The sequence below is a fragment of the Vombatus ursinus genome, unplaced genomic scaffold, assembly GCF_900497805.2.
Source record: "Vombatus ursinus unplaced genomic scaffold, bare-nosed wombat genome assembly UNPS02014811.1, whole genome shotgun sequence".
NCBI lineage: Eukaryota > Metazoa > Chordata > Mammalia > Diprotodontia > Vombatidae > Vombatus > Vombatus ursinus.
The window spans coordinates 12,316,654-12,330,759 of NW_020954589.1; the positions used below are offsets into that span (position 1 = coordinate 12,316,654).

The following is a 14,106-nucleotide window of genomic DNA, read 5'->3' on the forward strand; positions in this document are numbered from 1 at the left end:
GAAGTAAAATGGCTATTCTAGTCTGAACCACTTGGGGATGAGAACAATTCTTGGGAAATGCCCCCTAGAAATCACCCTTCCCCCTGAATCCATGGCTTGCTTCTTCCCAGCTCTGTTCTCCTTTGCATATGGGGCCCTGCCCCTTTTAGAGACTCAGAAAGGATTTGAGGAAGGAAAGAGACATAGATATGGGGAGAGATCCAGTTCAGAGTCACTATATCCTTTTGTCCTAAGACATCAGTTCTGATCTCTCTTCAGGTGATTACCCATTCTACAATCTACTGAAATCTACCCTAGATCTTGGACACAGCCATTCAAATCATGGGCCTCTACTGTTGTGTTTCTTTTTTACTAACCAACTACAAAATATATTAGTTCAAAGCATAGTTAGGGCTGTCCCTTGCACATGTAGCCTGGGGTGTCGTGTGACTCAACGGGAGGCAAATTGACATCTCTAGCCTTTTTTCCCTTCACCCTTCTCCAAGGGAGACTTCATTTCCTGCCAAGAAAGGAAACAGGTGTTTGGCACCAGAAGCTTGGCCACTCTGCTCTCCTCAGAGAGGGGGCACCAGGCTAGAATTTATGTTTGCTTCCTTTAGTATTCTTAGTTTGGGAAATGTGATGTTCAAGTTAAACTTCTGATTGCTAATCATTAAAGGAAAAAGGAGGACCCAAGCTTTAAATGCAACATTTGACTCCCCATCAAATAACAGTTCCAAAATGGACATACACTGCCATTAGCAAAGAGACCTATTTATCCAGATAATACCAGACAATACAGAGTGAAGGAGCTCCCTCAACGTGAAGTAATTCTATTCAATCAAGAGAGAGTTTCAGATCTCATCCAAAGGAAAGTTCCCTGAAGGGTCTGAAATCATACTAGGGATAGAAACATGATGGAGACTGCCCACTCCTCTCATGTTAGATGAGTCCCAGAGTCTTTTACTTCAGCCACCTGAAGTGGAGGTGGCATTTTCCATCTTCTCTCTCCAGCCAGAAGCCTCAAAAGACTGAAGAGCCCAAAGAAGACTTGAAGAGACAGGAGGGTGCGCTCTCTCTCTCTCTCTCTCTCTCTTTCCTCTGTCTCTCTCTCTCCTGTTTCCCTTTCTTTCTTTCTTTCTGTCTCTCTCCTCTCTGTCTCTCTTTCTTTCTGTCTCTCTCCCCTCTCTCTGTCTCTCTCCTCTTTCTCTCTCTCCCTGTCTCATCCCTCTGTCTCTCTTTCTCTGTCTCTGTTTCTCTTCTCTCTCTCTCTCTGTCTCTCTCTCTCTCTCCTGTATCTCTCTATCTACCTCCCTCCTCCTCTCTGCCCTCCACTTTCTCCTCCCTCCCCCCCTTTCTCCCTCAAACTTCACCCATCCACCCAGATCCTTACATAGATGCAGGGCATTGATTTCAATGATGAGTTTTATGCCGATGGGCTTTGGTATTTGGGTTACAAAAGTAAAAAACATTCGTTAGATGGCATAGTGAACTGTGACAAGAAGGTCCTCTTCTCACAGAATACCACATCACCATTAGAATGAGAGGGGGTACCTGTAGGGACTGGGTGGGACTAGGGAACATGTGTGGCCAGGGTGACTCACACTTCCACCTGCAAAGTCACTGATGTCCTCCTATGAAATCATCAGGTAAGCTAATTAGTTCCCTGAGCTGGGATTCTCTGCTGATCAGTTCTGTGTCACACAACTCTGTATGCATCTCCACTAACCTACCCTCTAGTGCCCTCTGCTGGGTGTCTCCACTAAGCTGATGCTGCTCTTCACTGCCATCTGCTGATTTTCACCTGTTATTGAAATTCTTCTCCGCCCACTGCTCCTGTATGTGTGGTGGGGTGTCTAATAGTTCCTTAAATGACAGCTCCAGGGGCTATTTCAACTCTTTAGTGATAAAATCTTTAAGCATTTAAGCTTGTCTTTTAAAATGACTTTGTTTCACTTTTTCTTACTAATCTCTGACCCTAATCCACAGTATCACTTGGGGTTAGAAAGTTGTTTTCTCACTCCTGTCATCCCAGTTTTGATCCATGAAAATCTCACTTTGGAAGCAGCACCAGAAGTGTCTGGGCTTAGTTGACAACTCTTATCCTATTTTACTGCCAAAATGAAATTTCTGCCCTCCTTACAAAAGAAAAGAATAGACCTTACCTGTTCTATTTTTAATGAATTCATGTCATTCTAGGTACTTTGATTGTATGAGTGATGGCCTTTGTGATAAGCAATTCCCTTTCTTAATGGTCACAAACTATTCCTTTAATAATATTCTAGATTTTGTCAGAATTAGATGGCAAATCAAATTCACTGGCTTCTAGTTTGGAGATTCCATCCTTTCCTCTTTTTAAAAAATCAGAACACTAGGGGCAGCTAGGTGGCACAGTGGATAGAGCTCCAGCTTTGGAGTCAGGAGGACCTGAGTTCAAATCTGGCCTCAGACACTTGACACTTACTAGCCGTGTGACTCTGGGTAAGTCACTTAACCCCAATCGCCTCACCAAAAAAAGAAGAAAAATCAGAACACTTGCCTCCTTTAAGCCTACCACACCTTCTATTCTGCATTATTTAAAAAAAGATCACTGATAGCGCCTCAGGCATTACAGGCGCCAGTTGTTTATTTCAGTATCCTTGGACATGGTTCATTGAAGCACGGTAACTGGAGCTAAGTAAAGGCAGCTAGGTGCTCTCAGGTAGAAACTGTGGGCAGGAGAATCTGGTAGACTTGAAGAAGCTAAAGGATTAAACTTTGTTTGGAACTCTGATTGCATCTCCCTAGGGAAGGTAGGTGGCACAGTGGGATAGAGTGCTGGGCCTGGTGCCAGGAAGACCTGAGTTCAAATCATGTCTCAGATACTTACTAGCTAGGTGACCCTGAGCAAATCATGTCACCCTGTTGGCCTTAGTTTCCTCATCTGTAAAATGAGCTGGAGAAGGATATGGCAAATCACTCCAGTATCTTTGCCGAGAAAAGCCCACAAAGAGGCAGCCACAACTGAAATGACTGAACAAACACGGAAGGTATGGTCATATCCGTTAACATCTTACTGAGATCATAGCACCATAGGATAATAGATTTAGAGCTGAAAGTCCCCCTAGAGGCCATCTGACCCAGCACCCACATTGTATAGATGACTGAGCCTATCTCCTTGATAGGGTCCTGTCAATATCTTCAGCCTTGGAAGGTTGTAGCAACTAGGTGGTGCAGCAGATAGAACCTGGGACCCAGGACTCAGGAAGACCTGGGTTCAAATATGGACTCAGCAGATCTAAATAGTTGGAAAAACATCAGTTGCTCATGGATAGGCAGAACTAATACAATAAAAATGACAATTCTCCCTAAATTAATTTACTTATTCAGTGCCATACCAATCAAACTACCAAAAATTATTTTATAGATCTAGAAAAAATAAAATTCATCTGGAAAAACAAAAGTTCCAGAATATTAAGGGAATTAATAAAAAGAAATGCTAGGGAAAGTGACCTAGCCGTACCAGATGTTAAATTATATTAAAAAGCAGCAATTATCAAAACTAGTTGGTACTGGCTAAGAAATAGAGTGGTGGATCAATGGAATGGGTTAGGTACACAAGACACAGTAGTCAATAACTATAGTAATCTACTGTTTGATTAACCCAAAGATCCCAACTTCTGGGATAAGAACTCACTATTGGACAAAAACTTCAGGGAAAACTGGATGGCAGAAACTGGGCATAGACCAACATCTTACACTGTATACCAAAATAAAGTCAAAATGGGTCCATGATTTAGATATAAAGGCTGATACTATAAGCAAACTGGAAAGCAAGGAATAGTTTACCTGTCAGATTGATGGACAATGGAAGAACTTATGACCAAACAAGAGATAGAGAGCATTATAAAATGTAAAATGGATAATTTTGATTACATTAAATTGAAAAGTTTTTGCACACACAAAGCCAATGCAACCAAGATTAGGAGGGAAGCAGAAAAATGGGAAAGAATTTTTATAACCAGTGTCTCTGATAAAGACCTCATTTTTAAAATATATAGAGAACCGAGTCAAATTTATAAGAATACAGGTCATTCCCCAATTGATAAATGGTCAAAGGATATGAACAGACAGTTTTCAGATGAAGAAATCAAAGCTATCTATAGTCATGTGAAAAAATGCTCTAAATCACTATTGATTAGAGAAATGCAAATCAAAACAACTCTGAGGTACTACATCACACCTATCAGATTAGCTAACATGACCAAACAGGAAAATTATAAATGCTGGAGAAGATGTGGGAAAATTGGAACACTAATGTATTGTTGGTGGAGTTGCGAACTGGTCCAACTATTCTAGAGAGCAATTTGGAACTATGCCCAAAGGGCTATAAAAATGTGCATACCCTTTGACTCAGCAACAGGACTTTTAGGGCTATATCCCAAAGAGATCATACAAATGAGAAAAGGACCCACATGTACAAAAATATTTATAGCAGCTCTTTTTGTGGTGGCAAAGAACTGGAAATTGAGGGGATGCCCATCAATTGGGGAATGGCTGAACAAGTTATGGTATATGAATGTATTGGAATACTGTTGTGCTATAAGAAATCATGAGCAGGCTGAAGTCAGAAAAACCTGGAAAGACTTACATGGACTGATGCTGAGTGAAATGAGCAGAACCAGGAGAACGTTGTACACAGTAACAGCCACATTGTTCAATGACTAACTTTGATAGCCTTGGCTCTTCTCAGCAATGCAAGGATCTAAGGCAACTCCAAAAGACTCATGATGGAAAATGCTGTCCCCATCCAGAGAAAGAACCACGGAGTCTGAAGGCAGATCAAAGCATACTATTTGCTCTCCTTTTTTTTGTTTTGTTTTTCTTTCTCATGGTTCCTCCCATTCATTCTAATTCTTCTTTAAAACATGACTTGTTGAGGTTTAGAGTTGGGAGAACTGGTTCAGGTGTGAAAGAATTTACTTAGACCTCTGTTTTATTTGTACAAAACCTTTTTAAGTTAATGTGACTGAAATTATCCATTTTGCACCTAACTTTGCTCTCTATCTATTCTTTATTCATAAATTGTTCACTTCTCCATAAGTCTGATAAGTAACATGTTCTATGTTCTTCTAATTTTCATGTAATATTGCTCCTTATATCTGGGTCATGTATCCATTTTGACCTTATCTTGGTAAATGGTGTAAGATATTGGTCTACATATGTCTATATTGGTCTACCAATATAGACCTTTATTTCATCAAAGCTTCACAGGCCTGAGGTTAGCAAGGAGCTAAACAAAGGGCGCTGATATAGGAAAAGACCAAGGCTTATATAGACAGAAAATATTACAGCCTGTAGGAAGATGGTGTATTTTTAGGGTTTCTTGTGGGGGTTGGAGATTAGGGACAGGATAAGGAAGATGAATGATAGGATAGGGAACACAGGACAAGGAAGACAAAGGCAATTCTTTTGGTACAAGTTGTATGGCACTCAATTCCTTCCCCTGCCTATGTCTTTCAAAGCTTCCTTTCACCTTGGAGTCCTTAGCTGCTGAGTCTAGTTCTAGGAGGCTGACGTGTATTTGAGACACCTCTCTTTTCCAGAGCTCATGTCTCCACTCATTCTTTCATTTGACATTCACTAAGTGCCAATTTAATTCAACAGACACTTATTAGGTAACTTACATGCTAGGCACTGTGCTAGATATTGGGAAATATAAAGGAAAAAATGAAACTGTTCCTAGCCTTGGGAGCTTACGTTTCCCATGACTGGATCATGTCTAGGAGTGCCTTTGAGCTCATTGAACATGAAGCTGTATGTTGATTTAGCGCAGAGCATCTTCATAGAATCACAGATTTAAAGTAGAGGAAACCTCAGAGGACATCTATTCTAATCTTCCTCTTTTTATGGGTGAGGAAGCAATGTTCTAGGGAGGCTGTTATTTTTTGCCAATCACACAGGTGGTAGGTAGCAGGGCCAATATTTAGACCTAGGTTCTCTGACCCCCAAACCAGTACACTTTCCATTGTACCAGACTTCTTCTTTGTCAAGTTCTTTACAGAATTTCTCTTCATCCTTTGCAAAAGCTTGGTGGCAAATACCAGTAACCTCAGGTATCAAGGAGGTTGAGGCTGGCAGATCTCTTGAGCTCAGGAGTTCTGAGCTGCAGTGGGTTAAGCCAATCAGGTGTCTGCATTAAATTCAGCATCAATATGGTGAGCCTGGGAGTGGGACGCCAGTAGGTTTCATAAGGAAGATCAATCCAGTACAGGTCAGAGATGGAGCAGGTTAAAACTCCCATGTGGATTAATAGTGGGATTAGGCCCATGAGTAGCCCCTACATTTCTAGCCTGAGTAAGGCCCAGTGTTTAAAAAAAGGGAAAGGGCAGCTAGGTGGCACAGTAGATAGAGCACCAGCCCTGGATTCAGGAGGACCTGAGTTCAAATCCGGCCTCAGACACATAACACTTACTAGCTGTGTGACCCTGGGCAAGTCACTTAACCCCATTGCCTAGCCAAAAAAAAAAAAAAGGGAAAAGCTTGCAAATAAACTGAGGTCAACTTCATGATGACCTGTTTGCTTATTTTTATCTTTGGATACTGCAAGAAACAATGGTCAAATGTTTAATGACTGTTTTTTAAAAACATATTTGTTTTTTATAAAATTATTTGTTATTAATATATTTTCTTTTTGTATCACCTAAACTTGCAAGTTTAGGTGATACAAAAAGAAAATATAAACATTGCTGTTACCAAGCACAATGATTTCCCAGTTCTTCTCACTTCACTTTGCATTACTTCATACAGGTCTTGCCATGTGCATGTCTTTCTTTGATTGAACCCAAGGAGGAAAGAGAGTGAGTTGCCCCCATAGGAATCTTTTATCAACCCAAAAGGTCCATCTTTACCTTGATTTAAGGAGACCAGAAACAGGACCTGTACATGCTCTGAAGTTGACACAAGATTGTATCATGCAAGTACACTGCACATTCTCGTAAGGACTGGGCCCATTGACCAGTCACAGTACCTAGTTACATTTCTATATATACTTGCTCTGTCCCCACATTAAAACAGACCGCCCTTGTGAGTAGGAGCTGTTCCATTCTTTGTATTTATAACCCCAGCACCTAGCACAGTGCCTAGAAACATAGCAGGGGCTTAATAAAAAATTTAATAATTGATTGATTGAATATAGCTAGCCAAGCAAGTGAATTTTTTTGAATAGTTTTAAAATTGAAATATACACAACATTTGGTTTAGTGTTTCAGTCATGTCTGACTCTTTGTGATGCCATTTGGAGTTTTCTTTTTTTTCCCTTTTAAATAGTATTTAATTTTTTCCAATTACACATAAAGACAATTTTTAACATTCCTTTTTATAAAATTTTGAGTTCTAAATTTTCTCCCTCCCTTTTTATGCTCCTACCTCCATAAGATAGTAAGGAATTTGTTATAGGTCATATATGTGCAATCATGTAAAACATATTTCCATGTTAGTGGTGTTGTGAAAGAAGACACATAGAAAAAGAAAAAACACGCAAAAAACTGGAAAAATAGTATGCTTTTATCTGCATTCTGACTCCATCAGTTCATTCTCTGGATGTAGATAGGATTTTTCATCATGAGTCCTTTGGAATTGTCTTGGATCATTGTATTGCTGAGAATAGCTGTCATTCACAGCTGATCATCCTACAATATTGTTATTACTGTGTACAATGTTTTCCTTGTTCTGCTCATTTCACTCTGTACCAGTTCATGTAAATCTTTCCAGGTTTTTCTGAAATCATGATAGCACAATAGTATTCCATTATATTCATATGCCAGAACTTGTTCATTTGGGTTTTCTGGGCAAAGATACTGGAGTGGTTTGCCATTTCCTTCTCCAGCTCATTTTACAGATGAGGATACTGAGGCAAATAGGGTTAACTTGCCCATGGTAAGTATCTGAGGCCATTTTTGAATTCAGGAAGATGAGTCTTCCTGACTTCAGGTTTGGCACTCTATCCACTGTACCACCTACCTGCCACACGCAACATGGCCATCAAATAATAGGTCTCAGCAACAGGCAGTAAACATACCAGCTTTTCAGCAGGTGTCATATTCATTCACTACCAAAAGGAAAAAAGAAGGGAAAGTGAATTAAGTATCTTTTATTTCAACTCAGCAGAAAGTTTTCAATATAAGTCCATTCCTTCTTCTTTATGTAGTACTACTTAATTGATGGCATCATACCTTAATTTCCTATTCATGTTTGATTAATTGTGTTTTTGTATAAATGTGGGGAACAGCAAGGGAGCCAGTTTGGCTGAATTGTAAAGTGCAGCACGAGGGGTAAAGTATAACAAGGCTAGAAAGGCAGGTTGGGGCCAGATTGTGAAGGGTTTTAAATGCCAATCAAAGTCATTTATATTTGATCCTAGAGTTGTTAGGGAGACTCTGGAGTATATTGAGTAATGGGGTGACATGGGTCAGAAATTCACTTTAGGAAAATCAATCTGACAGTTGTGTGGAGGGTGGATCAGAGTAGGGAGAGACCAATTAGGAGGCTATTGCCATAGTCCAAGCAAGAGGTGTGAGGACCTGAAGTAGGATGGTGAAGAGAAGGGGACTATGGGAGACATGGTGTGGAGGCAGAAATGACAATTTGGCACCTATCTGGATATTAGAATGAGTGAAGATGAAGAGTTGAGAATGACACAGGTTGATTGCTTGCATGAGTGGAAGAATGGTGGTGCAGCTGAAAGCAAGAGGGCAGTAAGGAAGAGAGTGGGTTTGGGAGAGTTGATGTAATGAAATGTTCGAGGTAGATCACAATCCATCCATGGCAGCTCATGCTATGAGGATCTCATCCATTAAAACTGAAAAGTAGGTTAGGGATGGGACTCTTACTGATTATTGACCCACAGCACAGAGCTCAGCCTTTAAGGGGCGCCTGCCACAGTCAGGAGATGATTAGGGGCAAGGGCTGGGTCTTCTGGGAGCTTTTCCCAATGGAAGCTTTATTATACTTATCAATTAGAGAAGGGAAGGGAACAAACATTTATATTAAGTGTCTACTGTGTGTCAGACACTGTGCTAAGTAAGGATTTTTCAAATATTATCTCATTTGATATTATCTGATATTATCTGATATTATTCAAATATTATCTCATCCTCATAATAGCCTTGGGAGGAAGGTGCTATTATTATTATTTTTTGTAAATAATATTCCATTTTTTCCAATTACATGTAAAGAGTTTTCAACATTCATTTTTTATAAGATTTTGAGCTCCAAATTTTTCTCCCTCCCTCCCTTCCCTTCCCTCTCCCCAAGACAGCAAGCAATCTGATATAGGTTATGCATGTGTAACCATGTTAAATGTATTTCCATACCATGAGTCATGTTGTGAAAGAAGAAACAGAACAAAAGGGGGAAACCTCAAAAACAAAAACCAGAAAAAGTGAAAATAGCATGCTCTGAGCTGCATTCAGACTCCCTAGTGCTTTCCCTGAACATATCCAGTTTTCCATCATGAGTGAAGGGTGTTATTATACCCACTTCACAGCTGAGTAAACTAAAGAGAATTGTCTGCAGTCATTCAGCTAATCTGAGGTCACATTTGAATTCAGGTCTTCCTGACTTCTAAGCACTCTACCTACTGGACCACATATATGCCTGAGGGCTTTAGTGCTGTTTTAGTAAATGAAAACCTCAGTCTCCCTACACAATCAACTAGTTAGGATTTACTGAGTGCTCAGCACTGTTCACCCAGTCTAGTTGGGGAGAGGAGATGTGGGTTCATGAAGGATAATTAAGCACCCAAGCCAGGGTGTACACGAATATCAGTTGAATGGTACAGACAGAAAGTGCTCACATAGTTAAGAGGAAGGAAAGATCTCTGTGATCCCTGAGGTCATCTAGGATGCCTTGAAGGAGGGACAAAGACTTCCATCCCACAGTGAAGGAGGACGGGGAAGTTTCAACTGCCAGCAGCCAGCCCCGTCCTGATTCAGTGCTACTCTGATTCCCATGGAGAAAGTCCTTGTCTTGCTGGGGTTTGCCCTAGTCTTGGGCCAGGTGTCTTCCAGCCTTCAGAAAACAAATTTGAAACGGAAGGTGAGGTTGTTTCCGTGTCTCATATAAAAAAATTCTGGGGGCCTCAGTTGAGAGTTGGGCTGAGAACAGTTATCCGTTAACTGCGTAGTGGTGTGTGTGTGCTGTACTAGGTCAGCCACGCATAAAACATTTAGGATTCACTCTATAAAAGGACTGGTTCAGAAATAGTCAGTCTGTTGATAAACATTATTAAGAGCCTACTATGTGCCACGCACTGTGGTAAATGCTGGGGATACAAAAAGAAGGAAGACAGTTCCTGCCCTCAAGGAACTCACAAATGAATGGGGGAGCACTAAAGAGGCCTTAGACACCTTGGAGTCCAGGGGTCTTTACTTTTTTCTGTGCCATGGGTTTCTTTGGTAGGTTGGGGAGGCCTATGGCCCCCTTTCAAGGAAAAAAGAGTCATAAATTTCAATTAGAGGTTAGTGAAAATAGAGATGTCATTTCCCTCCAAGTTCATTGGACCTCAGATTAAGAATGCTTGGCCTAGGGGCAGCTAGGTAGCACAATGGATAGAGTACCGGCCCTGGAGTCAGGAGGACCTGAGTTTAAATCTGGCCTCAGACACATAACGCTTACTAGCTGTGTGACCCTGGGCAAGTCACTTAACCCCAATTGCCTAAAAAAAAAAAATCAGTACAAACAGTAAAAGAATTGACTGTGATTTTTTGGGGCAGCTAGGTGGTGCAGTGGATAGAGAACCGACCCTGGAGTCAGGAGGACCGACCTGAGTTCAAATTCGGCCTCAGACACATAACACTCACCAACTGTGTGACTCTGGGCAAGTCACTTAATCCCAATTGCCTCACCAAAAAAAAAAAAAAAAAGAATGCCTACCTAGTCCAAAGTCTTCATTTTATTGAGGAAGGATCTGTGCAGGTAGGCAGTGGTGTGGCCAGAACAGAACCCTGCTGCTCTTCCTGCTACAACCATGCTATTCAGGTGGAGAAAAATGGAACTAGGGCTGGGGAGAGGACAATGTCCCTCAGGGCTTGCTTTTCATTATTTTACATGTTCAAATTCAGAACAAGTTTTTCAAAGGATGTTGCAACCAAAGCACAGGAGGAGAAGTGAGGAATCCAGCCTGTCCCAGATAAGCGACCCAGATAAGTGACTGTTGTAATTCAGTGGCCACTTTCTCCAACTCTGGTCTTTAGCCTTAAGTTTCTAGGTCCAAGGTCAAGGGCGTCCCAGGATATGGTGGGAAAAACTCTAGATGTGGAGTAAGGATAGTGAGTTTGAATCCTGCTTTGGAAACTTATTAGCTGTGTGACTTTGGGCAAATCACTTAACTTTTCTCAGTCTTATTTGCCTTATCTGTAAAATGGGGATAAAAATGGTCAGACTACCTACCACATAGGGTTATTGTCACGAAAATGCTGTATAAACCCCAAAGCAATACACAAAATTTTGTTGTTCACTCATTTCAAGTCATGTCTGATTTGGAGTTTTCTTGGCAAAGATACTGGAGTAGTTTGCCAGTTCCTTCTCTAGCTTATTTTGAACTGAGGCAAACTGGGTGAAATGACTTGCCCAGGGTCACACAGCTAGTAATTGTATGAGGCCAGATTTGAACTCACGAAGATGAGTCTTCTTGACTTCAGCCTGATACTCTATCCACTTCACCACTTAATGACCCAAATACATAAATAGTTTATAATAATAATTGTTTATAATTATAATTATTATAATCCTTTTATTACCTTCGCCTAATATCCAGTTCCCTTTCAAAAAGTGTGTCTATGCATTTCTTCTCCATCATCATTTCTCCCCCATCTTTCCTCTCTTTCCCCACCCTCACGTCAGTCTGTTGGTAGGATTTTGTTGATAGTCATCCCTGACAAGGGTATTCCATGGTAGATCTGTTTTCTGTTTTCCAGCAGCTCAGGGGTGTTGAAGAGAATAGAGTTGGGGCTGGGGCTCACGAAGGGGACAGGGGAAGAGAAAGGTGGAGAGAGCAGGAGGAGGGACTGGATAGAAATAGCCACACATGGAAACCATGCATATAAAGGTAGGAGAAAACCATAAGCCCGTTGTGGTAGGCAGCTCCCTTGACCCCTGTTCCTCCTCCCAGACTCCAGCGGAGCCCCTGGCTCTGGAGGGTAAGGAGAAATATAATCCCTATGTCATTACAGGCTGACGGAGAGGAATGTTACCAGCACTCAGATTGCAGAAGCAAGTGCTGTCTCATAAGCTTGTACTGGAGTATGAACTTTTGTGCTCCCAAAGGAAAAATAGAGATGCTATGTTTACCACAGGTGGGTTACCAGGTAAAATGTCCCAATTCATGAGGCCTGTCTATCTCTGGGGGATAGAACTGGGTCTCCCCTGCTGGGCAGGATCACTGCTAATTGGGAAAAGAAGGTGACTTTCTCTCCTACCCCCTGGTGCTAAAAATAAGCAAATAAACAAAGGAATTATATGCAGACACACACATATATATCCACATGCACCATCAGCCCATAAACTCTGCATCTTCCTCAGTCACCAAAGCAAAGCAGGACAGACAGGACTGTTTTTTTCCAGACTACTCTTTGGGACCTTCCTTTGCCTTTCAAGGCTGCCCTTAATGTTCCTGGTAATAGGAAGTGGGCTGTGTAAAAGGTTGGGTGGGCATACCATGTGATTTTCTGCCTCCCACTCCTTCACTCCTTGCAGCAGCATCTTTAGAACACCCACCCCTAGGAAAAAGCCAGAGACGGTTCTGCTTATGAGGTCGGGGTGCCAACACTCTGCACTGATCTATCAGGGCAGATCTTTGTTGTCTGAAGTGAGACGGAAGCTCAAAGAACTCTTCTTTGTAATGCTTTCACCTCAGAAAAGACAGTGGAGGAAAAGAGAAGAGTAGCAATCACTCCAGCAGGTTGTGTGGGCTTGGCCGTGGCTGGCCCTGCCTCTGAGAAGACAGATTTCTGGCTGCCCAATATGTGACCCCAAACCCCCCTGTCTCCCTCCTGCAGACAACAACAAACACAACCATCCTTTGTCCCTGCCACTGGGGCCTGAGTTGCAGATCTATTGATCACTTCTGTCCCCGCCGGTGCCTGATGTTTTAGAGAATGGAATTCAGTGTCCACGAGCCTCTGGTCCGCACAGAACCTGATGTGGCAGGCCCCTGCCTCCCGTACCTTCCTGCCATCTTCTTCTTCCTCCTCCCTCCCAGCAGGCAGCCCCGCCTCCATCATCTACAATCAGGTTCCTAGCACATTAAAGCTCCTACCTGATGACCTTGCATGGGCCTGACTCGCATCTTTGCCTCTGAGTGGCTATTAGGGCTCTGTTGGGGATGGGACAGGGCCAGGGAGGATGGAAGATGCATCAAAGAGAGAGCTCTGAAGGGACTTAGGAGAACTTGGAAGAAAGCCCAGAGAAAACCCCAAATAGAGTCATGAAGAGTTGGACACAACCGAAACAACTGAACAACAAATAGGCTAACTAGTTTCAGTAGTAACCATTGAAGAAAAAAAAAATATGGTTCAAGGCAGTTATTTTTATGAAAAGCTTTCTCTTTTGTAAAATTTGTTGTATGTGGCTATACTACTATCATGGAATAAAAAAAAAGAACAAGCATATCTCAAATAAAAAGAAATTCTGAGTAAAAAAAATAGTAACAAAATGCAGTGAAGCATAACAAAGCTTTCTCCATGTCTGAAAATGTATGCCTCAACGTGCTCCTATAGGCCACCACCCCTCTGTGGGAGGTATATTTCCCCATCAGGGTTCTGAAGTCAGGAGTGGACATTTGACTATGAGTTTGGAATGGTTCCTTCACATTGTGGCTATCATTTTCTGGTTCTTCCTGAAGACTGTTTCATCTTATTTTAATACACATTTGGTTATGTCTCTGCTCAAAATTCTACAGTGGTTCCCTAAGAGCTAAAGTTCAGACAGTTTAACCTACTGTTCAAGGCCCTCCATGATCTGGCACCTTTCTACCTGTTCACCCTTATCTCCATCTATGCCCTGAATTTCTGCATCATGTTTTTCCTCATTTAATTCCCTATGCCTGTAGATTTTACCCTTCCATCTTTTGAATTCCCATCCACTCTT

General features: G+C 41.6%; 1 protein-coding gene across 1 annotated transcript; it reads left to right on the plus strand.

The window, feature by feature from the left end:
* The first annotated feature begins 9,969 nt into the window (after nucleotides 1-9,969).
* Nucleotides 9,970-13,583, plus strand: CLPSL2 (colipase like 2). The gene is made up of 3 exons (XM_027876236.1): nucleotides 9,970-10,056; nucleotides 12,192-12,314; nucleotides 13,017-13,583. The coding sequence occupies exons 1-3, from the start codon at nucleotides 9,970-9,972 to the stop codon at nucleotides 13,110-13,112; spliced, it is 306 nt and encodes a 101-aa protein (XP_027732037.1). The 3' UTR covers nucleotides 13,113-13,583.
* The last annotated feature ends 523 nt before the right edge of the window (nucleotides 13,584-14,106 follow it).